Genomic DNA, 18,576 nt, shown 5'->3' on the forward strand with positions numbered 1-18,576 from the left:
AGGAGAGCCTTCTGCCTTGGCCTCCCAAAGTGCTGGGATTATAGGTGTGAGCCACTGCACCCGGCCTATTCCCAGTTTTCTACTTTCCCAGCCATTCTTCCTATCCCTTCGTGTACTAGGTAAAGGATGTAAGAAACACTAGGAGCATAAAAGTAAGTAATACATTACAAGTACTGAATCTCTTAATGTAAACAAAGGGGAGAAAATGCTGAAGAAAGTAGATAAAAGAGGGGAAGACAGGAGAAAAGAAGTAAAGGGAACATAAGAGCAGGAAAGTTGGCTTGCCAGCAGTTACATTTACAGAGAGTGGCATGCATGGGCTCCACACACAGAAAGCTTTTAGTTAAATCTGATGGATAAAGCATATACATATATCTTTGTTCCCTCATAAAACTCCCAAATATGTATATAAAGGTTTTTTTTTTTTTTTTAAAAAAAAGATACAAATCCATAAGTACCAAAACACTGGCAGAGATAAGACATTTGCTATCTGCTGATTTATTATTTATTTATTACCTGATAATAAATATCAACAAATTTTGGGAAGACGTAATTGGATAGAGGTAGAAAGAGAAATATAAATACCAAGAGCCTGCCAAAAAGAGCACCATGTAGGCAAAAAGTTCTTTCCCCCAAAGCTGTAAAGTCACAGGCAGTGGCGTCCCCTGAAACTATGACAGCTGAGATGAGTCACAGGGCTAAAGATTGGTTGAAAAGTCTTTATAAAGAGCAATTAGAGCTCCAGGTCAAACCCCCTCCTTGTGCAGTTAGCTGAGTGACTCCTCCTCAATGCTGGCAAAGAAACTGGACCGGAAGTCTTCAGACTGCAAGGTATCAGATATGGTTGAGAGCAGAAGACAGGTACTGTACCGAGATCCCCACTGAGATCCCCCTCTGAGCTCAGCTTGATGAATGCTGCCAGCCAATGGTGTTGTGAACTCTTCCATAATCCCTTACCCCAACCTGAGGAAGGAGACTAATGTATTCTTCCTCTAAGGAAACTGAACAGTTCGGGGAAAAGCCCCACAACAGCACCAGCATTCAATGGTCCCCTCAAATGGCTGGTTCGTTCCTGATCACTGTATATTGAAGCTCACACAGGACTATTAAATGGGATCAGACAAAGATCTGAAGCACCCAGTGTGAAAAAGAAACTGAAATGGAAAGAACAAGAGAACTTGGTGGAACAGAGAAAATGCAAAGAGCATAAGCATACTTTTAAAGAGTATATTCTTAGATAAATAAATATATTGCATTTATGAAAAAAAAATATGCTTGAAAGAAAGATTAGAGAACAGAAAGAGCTCTCAGAAGTTAAAAGTATAAATAACAAATGTCAAAATTCAATAGGAGAATTATAAGAAAAGTTAAGAAAATCTCTGTAAAAATAGAGCAACAACAACAACAAAAGGAGATGAGGAAAAGGAGAGAATGGTAAGCAAATTTAAAAACTATTCTGAGATGCCAAATATCTACCTAACAAGAAGAACAGAAAAAAATCAGTGAATAATCCTTACCTTATTATAATGATCTAAACAGTTACAATTTATTTAAATGAAAACCATAACTTTATAGGAAGGTTAGGGATGAAATGTAGAGGGTGTGGGTGTGGGTGTGGGATGTGGGAATGGGAGTAAGCATGCTAAATTATCCTCTACTATATATGACAAAGTAAATAGAAACTGCCTGACAATGATAAATCAAGATATAGCCATATATTCATGTTTTTAAAGAACTAATAAAATTATCATAGAAATAATACAAAAATATTTCTTATAACTAGAGAATATAGATTTCCATTTTTTAATGTCCAAGCAAATCCTCAAACAATATTTAAAAGAAAAGACTAAGCCATATCACTGTGGAATTTCAGAAGGAAAAATAGAAAGAGAGGATCCTAAAAGCTCCTAGAGAGAAAAATGAGATCTCACACAAACTGTTAGAAATCAGAATCATTTCAAACTTCTTAACAGCAACATTATAGAAGTTATAAGACAATGCCTTCAAAATTTGAGAGAAAATAATTTCCAACATTAGATACCCAGCTAAACTATCAATCAAGATTATAGAATAGAAACATATTGAGATATACAAGATCTCAAAACATTTATCCCATTTACTCTTTTTCCTGAAGCTGTATAGAATTTGCTTCAACAAACAGAAGGAATGAATCAAGAAAAAGAGTATAAGAAATTTAGGAAACAGGAGGTCCAACATAAGAATAATGCAGAGCGTTCTGGTTGAATAAAACCTTTAAAAAAAGAAAAAGAAAAATGCAAAAGGAAGTCCCAAGAAGTCAACTGCAAATCTAGCACAAAGAAAGAAAAGATTCCAGAAGGCATATCTCGGAGGGAGGTTCTCAGGGAGAGGGGAGGAATGAAACTCATAGGTATGTTAATGTGTTTGACTATATGGGAAATAAAATTTGAAAGGTGGTACAGTTCTGTTGTAGATTTTGGTATGAATTAATTATAGGTACATGAAATACTGAGCATTTTTTTAATAAAGCAATCTTTAACTCCAAGAAAAAACAAAATATTATACTAAAAGGAAAATATAATTAATTATATTATACCATTTGGCTCATTGGGGATAATCCTTATTGCCATAATGATCTAAATAGTTACAATTTATTTAAACAAAAACTGTAACTTCATGGGAAGGTTAGGGAGGAAATATAGAGGTTGTAGGTATAGGAGAAGGATGTGGGAATGGGACTAAGTAAATAGAAAATGCCTGAAAATGATAAATAAAAATAGGCACATATGCCTATTTTTAATGAAAATTGAACTAAATGGAAGAAGAAACAACTAAAAAGAGTGAAAAATGTTTGCTTCTGAGGAGTCATACGGGACTAAACATTGCAATGTGGAGCGCCTGACAGCTGGGTTTTGTTATAAACCTTGTGAGAGAATTTGACTTTTAAAACTAGGTACTTCTTTGATTAATATTTTTAAACTAAATTTTTGAGGTTTTTTTTCTTTGTTTTAATAGCACAAAGACAGGAGGAGGATTTGCTGAACAATCATATTTTTCTGTTTACAAGGGATTTTTCAAGATACATTAGCAACACGGTAAAGGATCAATGCATTCATTCATTTTTTTAAATTAAAATAGTGGTATATACAGATGGTAATATTTAAATGGCATTGAAGTTTTCATGAAATCACATTTGTTAAATGTACCCGTGCAATCTCAATGTTTAAAAATCTTTGTTACAACACATGCATACATATATATATGCATATGTATACACATACACCTGTATACATATACTTATGTACATATGTGTATATATATACTTATGTGTATATGTATATAGAGAAAGAGAGAGAGCAACTATAATCAATTAACATGTAATTGTGGAACAGTCACTGAGTGGACCTTGGTTTTCTTATTTATAAGTTAGAAACTTGATTCTGCTTTTTAAGGGTGAGTGAAACAAAGGTTGTGGTGGGGGAGTGGATGAACTAGTAGCAGGTAAAGAGATGTTTAGTGCCTTTTAAAAATTTATAATCAATAGTTGGTGATAAGCATGTGCATGTGGAGTTGGTTAATTAAAATGGAAACATTCTTTGAGATGCATTGATATCAAAATGTGACTTTTGTTTTTTTTTTTAAGACAGAGTCTCACTCTGTTGTCTAGGATGGAGTGCAGTGGCAGGATCTTGGCTCACTGCAACCTCTGCCTCCTGGGTTCAAGCGACTTCCGGCTTATTTTTGTCTTTTTCAGTAGAAACGGAGTTTCACAATGTTGGCCAGGCTGGTCTCGGACTCCTGACCTCAAGTGATCTGCCTGCCTTGGCCTCCCAAAATGCCAGGATTACAGTCGTGAGCTACCACGCCTGGCCTCAAAATGTAACTTTTAACATGTTATAAAATATGAAGGAATATATAGGAAAATATGAAGGAGAAAATTACAAGTGTAGTATATATACAGTTCTATTTTCTTAATAAGATGCTGCTGGTGATGATTATACAATGAATAAATATCATGCAATTTATAATAGTATAATAACAGAGAACTGAATAGAGAATTCAATAGAGAAAACAATAGAGAATTCTGAAAAATTCATAAAGTAATCTTCTTCTTTCTTCAAGAAACATTAAGTCCTCCTTTAAAAGCCTCAATAAATTTCCCCTTCTCTATTTTTGCCGAATGATTGTTTATATATCAAGGTACAGTCATCCCTGGATATCTATGGGGGAGGTTCCAAGACCAACATGACAATCAAAATCCACAGATGCTCAAGTCCCTTGTATAACGTGGTGTAATATTTGCATATAACCTACCCACATTCTCCAATATACTTTAAATTATTTCTAGATTACTGATAACACCTAATAAAATGTAAATGTTATGTAAGTAGTTGTCATACTGTATTGTTTTTATTTGTATTATTTGTTGATGTTATTCTTTTTATTTTTGTGAATATATTCCATTCATGTTTAGTTAAATCCACAAATGCAGAACCCACAGACACAGAGGGCTGACTGTATATTTTATTTTGTGAAGTTGTCTCAATGTCTGGGGTTCTTATCTTGAAGTCCACAGATCCCCTTCCTAGAGTCCATGAATAAATGGGGTTGATAGGTTTTTCTAAGGAAAAATATCTATTCTCTGCTGGATGCTTCAGGAATTAATTTAGAATCTGGCTCCAAATGTGACCTAGGCAGTATAATACCCTCATGCCGTACTCTTTGAACTCAGAGATAATTTGGGGTTTTCTGTTTGAGCAGGAGGATATAAAACAAGAATTAAAACAATTACGAGATCAAGAAAGCAAAAAAACGAAAGATCATTTTGAAACTCTAAAGAACTTAGAAAATGGATTCTATATAAATGACCAAAAAGCAGATCTTCTGCTCCTGGAAAATACAAAATTAAAAGAAGTAAGTTTAAGAGCACCACGCTTTGCATGATGGCTTTGATTAATTGACTAGACCTGTAATAGTTACGAGAGAAGAGAATAGCTCTTGACAAATTTTTAATGGCGATTAAAGTACACACAGAAAAGTACCCAGATTGCAAGTGTACAGCTCCATGAACACACTTGTGTAACCAGCACCCAGATCAAGTAACAAAGCATTATCAGTATCCAGATATCCTCTATGCCCCTTCTAGTCACTAACCAGCCCCACTAAGGGTACCACCATGCTAACACCATAGACTAGTTTTCCCTGGTTTGGAACATTATAGGTATAAAACAATACAGTGTAGGTTCTTATGCTCAACATTATGTTTGTGAGGTTCAGCCTTATTGTTGAGTGTAGTTTGTTATTCTTAGTTCTGTATAGTATTCCATTATATGACTACTACTACAATGCATTTGTACACTAGACTATTGATGAGTATTCAAAGAGTTTCTAATGTTTGGCTATTACAAATAGTATTGCTGTGAACATTCTAGTTCATGTTTTTTGGTGAACATGCATACATATTTCTGCTGAGTGTACATCTTGAGTGGAATTGTAGAGCCATAGGGATGCATATCTCCCACTTTAGTACATACCACCAGTCTCCCAAAGGAGTTACACCAATTGCCACTCCCACCAGCAATGCATGAGAGCACCAGTTGCTCCATACTCTCACAAAACTGTCTTTTTCAATTTAACCATTCTGATGGGTGTACAGTGGTGCCCCACTAATTTGTGTTTTCCTGATCACTGTTGAAGTACCTATTCTATGTAGCTGGCCACTTGGATATCCTTTTTTTGTGAAGTGACTGTTCAAGACTTTTGCCCATTTTTTAAAAAGTAGGTTGTCTATTTCACACTGATTATAGCTCTTTTTGTAGCAGAGGAATTTGTTCATCCAATCCCTACAATTGAAGTCTTATTTATACTTAAAATTTATTTGTTTTAACATTTTAAAATGTTATATTTAATAATTAGATATTTATAAGACACTGATTTTTAATGCCCGGAACTGTTGCATTCAAAGCATATTTTTAAAGTGCATAGAGTTCTACATTTTATATACTGTGACAAAACAACAACAACAAAACTTTATGTAATATTCTCTAGTTTGAAAGACATAGATTAGAGTCTGTCATTCACCAGCGACACTGTGTGACTTTGGGCAGATCACTGAACTTGTAAGCTTCGTTTTGGCCTCTTAAAATGGGAATAGCTGCTACTTACAGGTTCAATGTCACTTCTTTATAAACTGAAAATGCAAAAGAAATACAATTTCTAAAATCATTTTTTCCAGCCATCCATAATGACCTCATGGTCAAGATCTGTTATCAATGTACCCCAAGTGTTTTGCACAATACCTGTAATATTAGAGGGATTCAGTCTCATTTGATGTTTAAGACTGTAACCTTAAAAAGTGGATAATACATTATGTCCCTTTTATAGATGTGTAAATTGAAGCTGTATTTTTTTTAGAAGTGTTAATAGCTAGAAAAAAATCAGTGACTAGTCCAATGGCATGAAGAAAATCCCTAAACCTCACTGGGTAATTTTTTTCATCTGTTAAATGGCAATAGTTATCCCACCACTCTCATGTTTTTTTAATAAACTAAAATGGCATAATAGGTACTAATGTACTTTGAAAAGGTAATTTTGCAGCCGGGCACGGTGACTTACGCCTGTAATCCCAGCACTGTGGGAGGCCAAGGCGGGCGGATCACGAGGTCAGGAGATCGAGACCATCCTGGCTAACATGGTGAAACCCTGTCTCTACTAAAAATACAAAAAAAATTAGCCGAGCACGGTGGCGGGTGCCTGTAGTCCCAGCTACTGGGGAGGCTGAGGCAGGAGAATGGCGTGAACCTGGGAGGTGGAGCTTGCAGTGAGCTGAGATCGTGCCACTGCACTCCAGCTTGGAGGACAAAGCGAGACTCCATCTCAAAAACAAACAAACAAACAAAAAAAAGTAATTTTGCTAAAGAGCCTAGATACATACCATCAAACCGATTTGTTCCACTAGACTGTCTTCCTATCAAGATATAGATTATTTCTTAAACGAATTAGAATTTGTATTGCTGTTTTGGCAATGGGTGAGCAGATGGATGTGTTGATGAAAGACTGATTACGAAGGTCCTGTTTTTTTAAATTCAGTTTCCATCTGCTAGTCACCAAATGACCCTGTGCTGTTTTCTTATTCACTCACCACTCAGTTTTGCTGGTTGCATCTCTTTACTCTAAACATGCACTGAGTCCCAAGCACTGGGCAAGACACAGTGAATACAGAGATAAGTAAGATACCGCCCCAGCCCTTTGGAAGCTCATGGTCTAGCTGAAGAGATGCACATACAGACAGATCATTACAATTCAGTATGTTAAGTGCAACAATCTGAACAAGACACATACAGTGCCCCAGAGCAAGGACACCTTGCCACACCAGGTGAGGAGCTCAAAGGAGAACTCTCACTGGGTATCATTAACGTAGAGGCAGGATTTACACCAGGGAGCTGGATGAGTCTCTTCAGGGACAGTGTGTTGAGTGAGAAGATCAGGGGCTGTGAACAGAACCCTGGAGAAAAACAACTTTGAAGGAGTGAGCTGTGGAGAGGAGATGAAAAGACAGACTGAAAGAAAACAGAGAGTTTGGGAGAAGCACGAGAGTCCAGCTGAACTAGGCAAGTCTGCAGACCTGTGTTCAAAGAGGGGCAAGAATGAGGTCTTGCAGTTGGCCTAAGGTGGCTTTTACTTTTGTTTACCATAATACCAGAAAACAAGCTATGAAAAGACTGACACAACATCAAAGATACATGAGTAGACCCTATAATACATGCCTAGAAACAGTCTATGTAACAGTCCCTTGTCTACCTCATCTATAGCACTGAACACAATTTCTAAGATTTTTATGGATAGTTTATAGTATTTGTTTCTTTCTTGAAACTGGACCAGTTTTATGTCCCAAAGCCCCATTTTCAGAGTTCCTGGGACTTTAGAGTTTCTGGGCATTGGGTGATCAGAACAGAAATCCATGACTTTAATACTCAAAGTCACCTGTCACTACTGCCACCACTGGCACCCAACCCAGTGAACGTCTGACTTAAGTAAGTAATTCCATGCCGTCTCCTAACTCAATTAATCATCTCTCTGAGGTCTTACACTGAACTCCAGTCTGGCAGCATTACTGCTTTGTGACATCTACCGCACACACATTTTGCATAAGGAACATTTTTGTTGTGGACATAATGCATTCAGACAGAACACCCTCTAATTTCTTTTTGTGGAAAATTATACTCAGAATGCCATGTTTATTTAAGTGCTGAAGCGAAATGCTTCATAGGAAGCAGAATTCTTTACCTCCTTTCCCAGGATGGAATCCTGACCAAGGTATATTTTATTCCCCAGTGTTACCCCTGTACCTAGAATGGTGGGTGACACAGAGGAGGAATTTATACATGTTTGCTGAATGACTACATGATAATTTATCTATGGTAACTAAACTGCTAAAAGCAATAACTTGCTTTTAATTTTCAGTACATTTTATACTTGAAGAATAACATAGAGAAATACAGAAAAGGACAAGAAGCCCTCATGCACACCTCAAATGACTTGTCTCGGCAACTAATAGCTCAGGAGGGTAAGTAATGTGTGGCTGCTTGTATTAGTCAGGGTTCCTTAGCGGGACAGAACTAATAGGATATATGTATATATGAAAGGGAGCTTATTAAGGAGAATTGACTCACATGATCGCAAGGTAAAGTCCCATGATAGGTCATCTGCAAGTTGAGGAGCAAGGAATCCAGTGGTGGATCAGTCCAAGTCCCAAAGTCTGACAAGTAGGGAAGCCGACAGTGCAGCCTTCAGTCTGTGGCCAATGGCCCAAGAGCTCCTGACAAATCACTGGTGTAAGTCCAAGAGTCCAAAAGCTGAAGAACTTGGAGTCCAATGTTCGAGGGCAGGAAGCATCTAGCACAGGAGAAAGAGGAAGCCTGGAAGATTCAGCCAGTCTAGCCGTGCTGGCAGCTGATTAGATGGTTCTCACCCAGATTGAGAGTGGGTTTGCCTCTCCCAATCCACTGACTCAAATGTGAATCTGTTTTGGTAACACCCTCACAGACAGACCCAGGAACAGTACTTTGCATTCTTCAGTCCAATCAAGTTGACAATATTAACCATTACAGTGCTCTTTACACATAAAGTTTTCACTTCATTTAAATCCATTTTATTGATTTCACACAAAAAATGCACCCATTTTTAGATTAGTGAATTTTGACAAATGTACATGCCATTGTAACCACTACCACCACAAGCAAGCTATAAAGCATTTTCATGACTACAACATTTTCTTTATATCCCTTTGCTGTTGATCACCTACCCCATATCTAGTTCCTGGAAACCATTGATCTGCTTTCTGTCATTAATTATGAGATACAAATGAAATGACAGAGTATGCACACTTTTATACCTGGCTTCTTTCACTCAGCAAATTGTTTTCAGGTTCATCCAAGTTGTTGCATGTCTCATTAGTTTATCCGTTTTATAGCTGTACGGTAGAATCCCATTGTACAGATATACCATATTTTGTTCATTCATTCACCAGTTGAAAGACATGTAGATTATTTCCAGTTTGGGATAATTATGAATGAAGCTATTGTGAACATTTGTTTACAAGTGTTTTTATGGCCATGGTTTCATTTCTCTTGGGTAAATACCTATAATGGAATTGCTGAGTTATATAGCAATTAGTGTATGATGAACTTGATAACAAATCTATATGGTTAGTGTATGATTAACTTTATAAGAAACTGCCAGATAAATTTGTCAGAGTGGTTGTTAAGTGTCTCATCCCACTAACAATGGAGAAGAGTTCCCATTGCTCTCCATTCTCATGAACACTTAAAATGGTCAAAACGCTTTAAATTGTTAATATTTTGGTCATTTTAATAGGTATATAATGGCATTTCATTGTGATTGTAACTTGTACTTCTCTAGTGACTAACGTGGAGTATACTTTTTCATGTGTTTCTTGGCCATTTGAATATTATCTTGTGTGACAAATATTGCAAACGTAGTAGCTGAAGACAAATTATTTACTTTGCTCACAAATTGGCAATTTGATCCGAGCTTGTTGAAGACTACTAAATGTCTGCTCCGCATGGCATCAGCCAGGGCAACTCGAAGGTTGAGGGTAATTCAGCAGCCGGGAACTGAAATCATCTGAAGACTTACTCATTCCTGTGTCTGAAGTTGATGTTGGCTCTCAACTGGATCTTGAGAGAGACCATTGGCCAGAACACCTCCTCATGGCCACTCCACGTAGCTGTTTGGCCTGCTGGGTTCCAAAAGCATCCCAAGAGAACAACGTGGAAGTTCATGGCGTCTTATGACCTAGCCTCAGTCAGTGTTACTTTCATAATAAGCTAATGGTTGAGGCAGTCACTCAGGTGCAAGGGGAGGGGTCATAGCCACCACCTCTCGATGGAAGAAGTGTCAGCATCATGTCAGGGAAAAAAACTTGTGGAATGGAATATATTGTGGGGCTATCTTTGGTAAATACAATCTGTCACATGTCTGTCCAAATCTTTTACTCCTTGCTTTGTATTGTTTTCTTATTATCGAGTTAAAATCTTTATATTTTCTGGAAATGAGTCCTTTTTCAGTCTGAAGTTTGGCTTTTCATTTTCTTCACGGTGTCTCAGAAAGAGTAAACATTTTTCATTCGAATGAAGCCCATCTGTCTATTTTGTCTTTTAAGGTTAGTACTTTTCATTTCCTGCCTAAAACATTTTTGCCTACCCCAAGCTCTTGAAGATTTTCTTGTATGTTTTTTTAGTTTTAGTGTTTATATCTAGATCTCTAATTCAAGTGAGCTTTTTCATATGATGTGAAGCAAGGCTTGAATTTCATTGTTTTCTCTTGTGCCCATCCAGTTGTTCTAGTACTATTTTTGAAAAGACTATGCTTTTGCCATTGTATTACCCCAGCAACTTTTCAAAAATCAATTTTATGGGTTTGTTCCTTTGTTCTAAATGCCTAACTTGATACCAATACCACACTGTCTTAATTACGATAGCTTCATATGCAGTCTGGACATAGGGTAATAGAATTCTGCACCTGTATGCTTCTCTTTTAAAATTATGTTCACTATTTTAAATTCTTTGATTTCCATATGCATTTTAGAATCTCCTAATTAATCTACACACACACACACACACACACACCCCTGCTGGGATCTTAATTGGGTTTGTGCTGAATCTATAAGTCAATGTTGGGAGAAAAGACATTTTAATAAAATTATATTTTCTAATCCAAGCATATAGTATATATCTCCATTTATTTAGCTCTTTATCTCAAAAAAATTGTGCAACTATAGTGCAGTATCAGGTATCCCAGGACTACCCTTAGGCTTAATGATTAGCTAAAATGATTCACAGGACTCAAAAATTGTTATACTTACGATTATTGTTATACTTACGATTATTGTTATTACAGTGAGAGATACAGAGTAAAACCAGCAAAGGGAAAAGGCACAGAGGGCAAAGTATGGAGGAAACCTGGTGCAACCTTCTCAGGGATGCACTTAATTTCCCCAACAACAATGTGTGACTCCACATACAAAGTGTTGCCAACCAGGGAGGCTCACCCAGGCTTGGGTGTCCAAGCTACTTATGGGGTGTCCAAGCTACTTATAGGGTGTCCAAGCTACTTATGGGATGGTCAGTCATGTGGGCACAGAGTGCCTTTATGACTGGCCTCAGCTGCTCAGACAGCCACTGAGATGCTCAGCTAGTATTACTCCTTTATGCTGTTCGTGTGGTAAGTTGCACTGATTGAGTTTGACTTTTAAACCAAGCTCCCATTCTAAGCATAAAGCCCACTTGTTCAAAAGCTTTTATTGTTCTTGTCTATTGCTAGATTCAATTTGCTAATCTTTTTGTGTCTGTGTTAAGACCACCCCGCTGTGCTAGTGCCGTGGTCTGGAAAGCGCCCCCCAGTGGAAAGCTGGGTGATTGCAGGACCCACCTCCTTTGTTTCTCTTCCAGGTGTCACAGTCCTGGGGGGCCCATTCAACATCTGAAAACATTTCATTCATATGTTTTGCTTCTTTCTTCTATTTGTTTGCAGTGGGAGGGCAACTCCAATTCACTTATTCTGTCATTTTGGAAGTAGACATTTTTAGATAAAAATAATTTTTGAAAAAACAAAAATGAATAACACGACTTTTATTAAAATGTTCAAATTGTGTCAGTAACCATTGTATTTTTTAAATCTTTATTTTAGCACAATATAAGGATTTGTGGGCTGAATTTCAGACCACAGTTAAGGTGAGTTTTGCGTGTGTGTGTTGCCTCCATATAAATATCATATTTCCAAAAACTAAAACCTACCTAATAAGTGTGTGTGCTTTTATGTCTGTGTGCACCTGCATGCACACACATCAGGGTGGAAATTCACACTAACTCTGTTACTCCCTTGCAGTCCTAGATGCTACTGTGACCACTACCCCCTAAAATGTGTCCTTTTTTACCAAACGTCACTATGAAATCTTAATTCTTTGGGAAACTATCTTCCCACTCTACCACTCAGTTAAGGTGGGAAAGACTTTTTTTTTTTGCATGCCCCAAATGAACACATTTTGTTTCAGGACAAAGTTGTCAGTTCTGGACTCCTTACCTCTTCATGTTTTACCAGTGCAGCATCTGCACCCTCCCCACTTCAGAGTCAGATAGGCTGGGGTCAAAATCCTGGTTCTGCCACTTTTGAAGTATTTAAAGTTTCTAGTTAACTAAATCCTCGTTTATGTATTAAAACACTGGATTAGGAAAGCGTTAAAGTGTCTTTTTCACATAGAGCTGTGGAGGCCCAGAGAGTTTACGTAACTTGCCCAAGACCAAACAGTTCATGAACGTATGGGAATTTACAACCCAGATCCTGCCTGATTCCAAAGCTCCTTCTGTTAGGCTGAATCTCCTCTGCAGCTCTGTGCTTCTCTGAGGGTGAAACTAGCTTTCTATGCTACCACCACCATGGTTACCATTATCCACTTAAAAATTTGAGTTCAGTGAGCTTTCCATTATTCTTCTCACTTGATAATCCATTTTTCCAAGATTATTTACAGAACTTCGTGAATTGGCTGTGTACACATGCACTTATTTTTATGACTGATACCAATTTTGCATATATAATATTTTTATTTTGGACATGATCCTCTTAGAATGTGTATTTATTTATGTTGTTGCAATATATATAGACACACCCTAAAATGCCATTTCTTTAGATCTTGGTGGAAAATGGTGAAGAGACTTTGCATGACATGAAAAATCTAACAGACAAGCTGTGTGAAAGAGATGAAAAAATGCAGCGTGTCAGTACATGGCTACAAGGGAGTCTTGAAGGGCTGCGTTCGCTTGTGAAACAGGAATCACCAATGGACCTTCTTAGTAAGTAACAGCTTAGAGCTTTGGTAACTTGGGACTTCCTGCTGTTTTACTATATAGCTGGTAACATCAAAAGAAGAAAAACATGGCAACTAAGTGACTTAGTTATCCCCAATTATGCCACAAACATTCAATTGAACATTGATACTTACTTGTGGGTTGAATACACTTGTAGTGTCAGCCAATTCTGCCTTTCACCTAAGAGAATTTTCTGGATAACTAAATCTTCTTTATAACTTTTTTTAAAAGTTTATTTTAAACCTTTTCCAGAGAGGGCTTTTTAAACTCTTTTACACATTTTTTGGTCTTCTTAAGCAGAAGTTGAATATAATTTTACATTTTCTTCCTGAGCTGAGTTTAGCATTACAAATAGCAACTGTTATCTTCTCCAAAAAATCTAGCGATGGCTTCAGGGGCTTCTGAGATGTTAATACATCATGTCTAACATGCTTGCCTCATGAGCAAACAGGCCAGTCTCTTCAGAGGCATATCAGCTTCACCTCAATCCCCACAATAATGTCATGTTAGACACAGTCACAAAACTCTGTCCAGATTAGGGCAGTGGTGAGAATTGAAGGTGAGTCCTTGCACAGGTACAGCCCAGAGGTCCCTGTGGCAGAATCATCTGGGAAGATGGGATGTGGGGGTAGAGGGAGCTTGGGAGAAGGAAAGAGAACAGAGTTTAGAAAAGACATGGAGTAATGAAACAAGAATACTGTCATCTGGCAAGTGTACAAACCTATTTGTGGTTATTAAGGCTTAATTTTAAAGAGCATAATCACTAGATAAGCAATTTTGAAGGTAGGATGTAGAAAGTAAAATGGGATAAAAGTAAAAAGAGGTGGATGCAGTGACTCATGGTTATAATCCCAGCACTTTGGAAGGCTGAGGCAGGAGATCGTTTGAGACCAGGTGTTCGAGACCAGCCTGGGCAACATAATGAGACCCTGTCTCTACAAAAATAATTTTAAAGTTAGCTGGGTATGGTAGCGCCTCTGCCTCAGCTACTAGGAAGGTTGAGATGGGAGAATTTCTTGAGCCTGGGAGGTCGAGGCTGCAGTTAGCCGTGATTGTGCCACTGCACTCCAGCCTAGATGACAGAGTGAGACCGTCTTAAAATAAATGTAAAAAGAGGGATAGTGATAAGATTAAAAACATTCCAGTATTTGGTAAAATCTGTGTTCTGGGGCATTACTTGACAGAAGAAGTAACATTTCAGTGGCCAATGAAGAACTTTGTGGGTAAACACTTTTAGCTGCAAAGCTGTTTCGATGGTCGTGCCTGGTGATCATGATGAGCCTGGTGATACTTATGATGTACGAATGCATAAGGGATCCCTTGTGGGCCTTGCTTCTATTTGTATTTCCTTTGCTAGGCCAGGCCTTTCCTTCCAACTATAGATCAAGCAGAATTTTGAGAGCTCAATCATCTCTTAAGTGTCAAGTGCACTGTCTTCACATGAATGAATCTTCGCCATTTTTATCTGACACCTGCTGGAATCTTTGTGTTGCAACAAATTTAAATAGACCTTTGAGAAAGTTTCGCTGAGTTACTAATATCATATGCCCTTTTTCATATATTTTGAGGACTGTCTGAGGGATAATCTATGACAAGTAGAGACTAGCAGTGTGGAAATAAGTAAAGACCACCCAAATAAGAATAAGCAGAGGCTGTTTATGCAGAGCTTGCTATAGCAATGGAGCCAGCTAGTGTCTTAGTTCGTTTGGGCTACTAAAACATTCTGTACACTGGGTAGCTTATAAACAACACGAATTTATTTTTCACAGTTCTGGAGGCTGGGAAGTCCAAGATCAAGGCACTGGCAGGTTTGGCTTCTGCTGAGGGCCTACTTTCTGGTTCATAGAATGGTGCTTCCTCACTGTGTCCTCAAATCATTTAAAGGTTGAGGCAGCTCTTTGGGGCCTCTTTGAGAAGGGCATGAATCCCAAGACCTAATCACCTCCCAAAGGCCACACCTTCTAATACACACTGGAGATTAGGTTTCAACATAGGAATTTTGAAGGAGACACAAACTCTCAGACGATAGCAACCACGATTACTGGCTTTTTTTTTTTTTGAGACAGGGCCTCTCACTCTGTTGCCCAGGCTGGATTGCAACCTCTGCCTCCCAGGCCCAAGCAATCCTCTCACCTCAGCCTCCCAAGTAGCAGGGACTACAGGCACATGCCACTGTGCCTGGCTACTGTGTGTGTGTGTGTTTGTGTGTGTGTTTCTGTGTAGTTTGGAGACGAGGTTATGCCATGTTGCCCAGGCTGGTCTTGACCTCCTGAGCTCAAGCAATCCTCCTGCCTCAGCCAGTGCTGGGATTATAGGTGTGTGCCACGGACCTATTGGACTAAATGAAGGGGGACGAACACAAGAATAAAAGATAAGAGAGTATATTTGGAAGAAGGGGTCAGGGAGCACCTTGCCTCTAGTGGACAAGGGCCCTAAGCTTTACACAGCCCTCTGTATTTATTAGGCAAAAGAGACAGCAAGGTGGGGGCGGGGGTGGGGGGGTGGTTGTCTGCCAGCAGCTTGATTCACAGCAGGCTTGCAAGACTGCATTCTTAGAACAATAGGCGCTAGATTTCTCAATAGATAACTTCAAGGAACCCTGTACCAGGGAGTGAGGCCCTCAGTACACCTTTTGGTGGCAGGGCCATGTGAGTTTGCCCACATCCTACATTCATGATAAACAGTTTGCTGTTTGATCATATAGCCTCCAGTGGAAGGCTGAGTTGGTCACATCCCACGGGCCTTCGGCTCCCCACAGGTGTGAGCCACGGTATCAGCTAAGCTCTGCTTCTTACATGTTATTTAATCTCCACTCCTCAGTCTCCCCAGTTGTAAAATATCACTGATACCTAACAGGAGTTATAAAACACCAGACCCATATTAGGCACTCATCAGATCCCTGAAACCTACCACCCTCCTGGGGAGGTAACAGTTAAGTTTGGCTCCTTGAATTCCTTGGCCATCTCTGAGCCACCTGTAATCTCCCAGCTTTTGAATGTTCCTTGTTGAGTTGGTTCTGCCACAGGACTTCTGAAGAAGCCCTTATCTCCATTCAGCACCCCTCTACTGCCCTCTCCTGGCCATGATAGTCATTGCAGCCCTGCAGGTCCTGCCCTCTCCAGGATCACTGCACTAGCTTCATTAACATTGGGCACTTTGGAGCCTGGCACTGGAGCTGATGTTACAGTGACAAAGTTGAATAAACCCCAGGCCCTGAACCTTAAAGTGTATACCCTGTGAGAAACAGACAACTGAAGAGCTGGATACAAGAATACATTGGATTCCTTCTAGAAAGTGGCTATAGGAGGGTAAAGAAGCACAGACATAAGCTGGTCAAGCACTGCAAGTAGCAAGGCTGAGTGGAGATCTGCTGGGGGAACCAACCAGCACGAGCAGCAAGAGTGTGGAATAGGCTTGTCAGAATGTTAAAGGCCAGATGTCATCCTGAAAATGAATCACTAAAAACTTACTTTTTGCTTTAATATTTTTTCTTGTAAATCAAAGGTAAATAATTCTTAATGTATATGTAAGCTAAACAGTAACTTAGTACAGTTATTTTTAAAGTATTAAAAAGAATTTTGTCTTAAAATTACAAAAGTCCTTGAGTATTACATCATATGTTAGGTTACATAAATAATTTGTGTATTAACCAAATATCTTGATACATGGACTATAGAAGACATTTTTAGGATGAGGTACTTTAAAAGAAACATTTAAAAAATCTATTTATATAACTGTCAAAGTTATCTCATTATTGTGATGAGGGACTTGATACAATCATCTACATTTTAATTCTAGAAAAGCACCTCTTTATAATTAAAGCAGAATCAAAATTTCAGAGAGAAGAAAATCATTTGCCTAGTACTTGTCTCTTGGAAAAATTAAGATCTGAAATAGGAGTTTAGATCAGTGGTTCTCAAACATTAGAATCACCTGGAGGTTTTAAAAAATCCCTGTGCTCGGCCGGGTGTGGTGGCTCATGCCTGTAATCCCAGTACTTTGGGAGGCTAAGGTGAACAGATCACTGAGGTCAGGAGTTTGAGGCCAGCCTGACCAATATGGTGAAACCCCATCTGTACTAAAAATACAAAAATTAGCTGGGTGTCATGGTGGGCACCTATACTCCCAGTTGCTTGGGAGACTGAGGCATGAGAATCACTTGAACCCAGGAGGTGGAGGTTGCAGTGAGCTGAGATTGCATCACTGCACTTCCGGCCTGGGCAACAGAGTCAGACCCTGTCTCAAAAAAAAAAAAAAAAAAAAAAAATTCCCCATGCTCAAACAGCACCGTAGACCAATTCAACATGAATTTCTGGGTGTGGGGCCCAGGCATTATTTTTTAAAATCTCTCCAGGTGGCTTCAATGTGCAGTAGTCTCACAAACCAATGGTTTTAGACAAATATAAAACAAAGTAGTTATTAAATTTATCAACTGACCCAAATTAATCAAGAAAACACAGATTTAGTATCCCTGGTCTGAAAATCCAAAATCCAAAGTGCTCCAAAACCCAAAGCTTTTTCAGCACCAACATGACACTCAAAGAAAATACTCTTTGGAGAATTTAAGATTTCAGATTTTAGGATTTACGGATACTGAACAGTTAAGTATAATGCAAATATTCCAAAATCTGGAAATACCTGAAATTCGAAACACTTCTGGTCTCATGCATTTTTGGATATGAGATATTCCACCTGTATTTTGACTTTTAAATGACCTCTTCAGGACTGGTTAGCAAAATTACCATACACTGTAGTGATGAGGATTGTGGTGTGCTACAAGAGCCTAAGTCAAAACTTAACAAAGCTGAGCTAAGACAAGGGTCGATTTTAAAATTTCAATGACCACGTCTTAACAAATTATTTAGTAACATTAGCAACTGCAGTGGCTATGAGTTGTTCTAGTCTTATTCTTACCAAAGCAAATTAAAAATGCAGATATATATTAAGTATTCTGGAAACGATTTGCCTGGGAGGCCTTGTAATTATAATTTCTTCTTTTGCATATATACTTTTCTGCTAGAACAGGACATATGAAAAAAAAGATTGTAAAAATGGCTCCAAGTGGACCAGAACATATAGTCCTAGTAATTAGACACATGACACCCTCCCCACTCTATCCCGATTATACAATTACCCAGTTGAGGATTCTTTGGGCAACTCAGAATTTTAATGAACACTAATAACCCCCCAAACATATGTGCAGTACGAATAG

At 38.4% G+C, this 18,576-nt stretch overlaps 1 protein-coding gene across 1 annotated transcript in view; it reads left to right on the forward strand.

Annotated features, from left to right (window-relative positions):
- The window catches only part of CCDC175 (coiled-coil domain containing 175), a 60,903-nt gene that overhangs the window by 42,029 nt on the left and 298 nt on the right, over positions 1 to 18,576 (forward strand). Inside the window, exons 15-19 of the mRNA XM_011989571.1 lie at positions 2,995 to 3,074; positions 4,741 to 4,893; positions 8,443 to 8,545; positions 12,190 to 12,233; positions 13,187 to 13,349. Coding sequence (XP_011844961.1) covers positions 2,995 to 3,074; positions 4,741 to 4,893; positions 8,443 to 8,545; positions 12,190 to 12,233; positions 13,187 to 13,349 — 543 coding nt within the window. The remainder of the gene's footprint in view (positions 1 to 2,994; positions 3,075 to 4,740; positions 4,894 to 8,442; positions 8,546 to 12,189; positions 12,234 to 13,186; positions 13,350 to 18,576) is intronic.

The sequence above is a fragment of the Mandrillus leucophaeus genome, unplaced genomic scaffold (assembly GCF_000951045.1).
Source record: "Mandrillus leucophaeus isolate KB7577 unplaced genomic scaffold, Mleu.le_1.0 Scaffold359, whole genome shotgun sequence".
NCBI lineage: Eukaryota > Metazoa > Chordata > Mammalia > Primates > Cercopithecidae > Mandrillus > Mandrillus leucophaeus.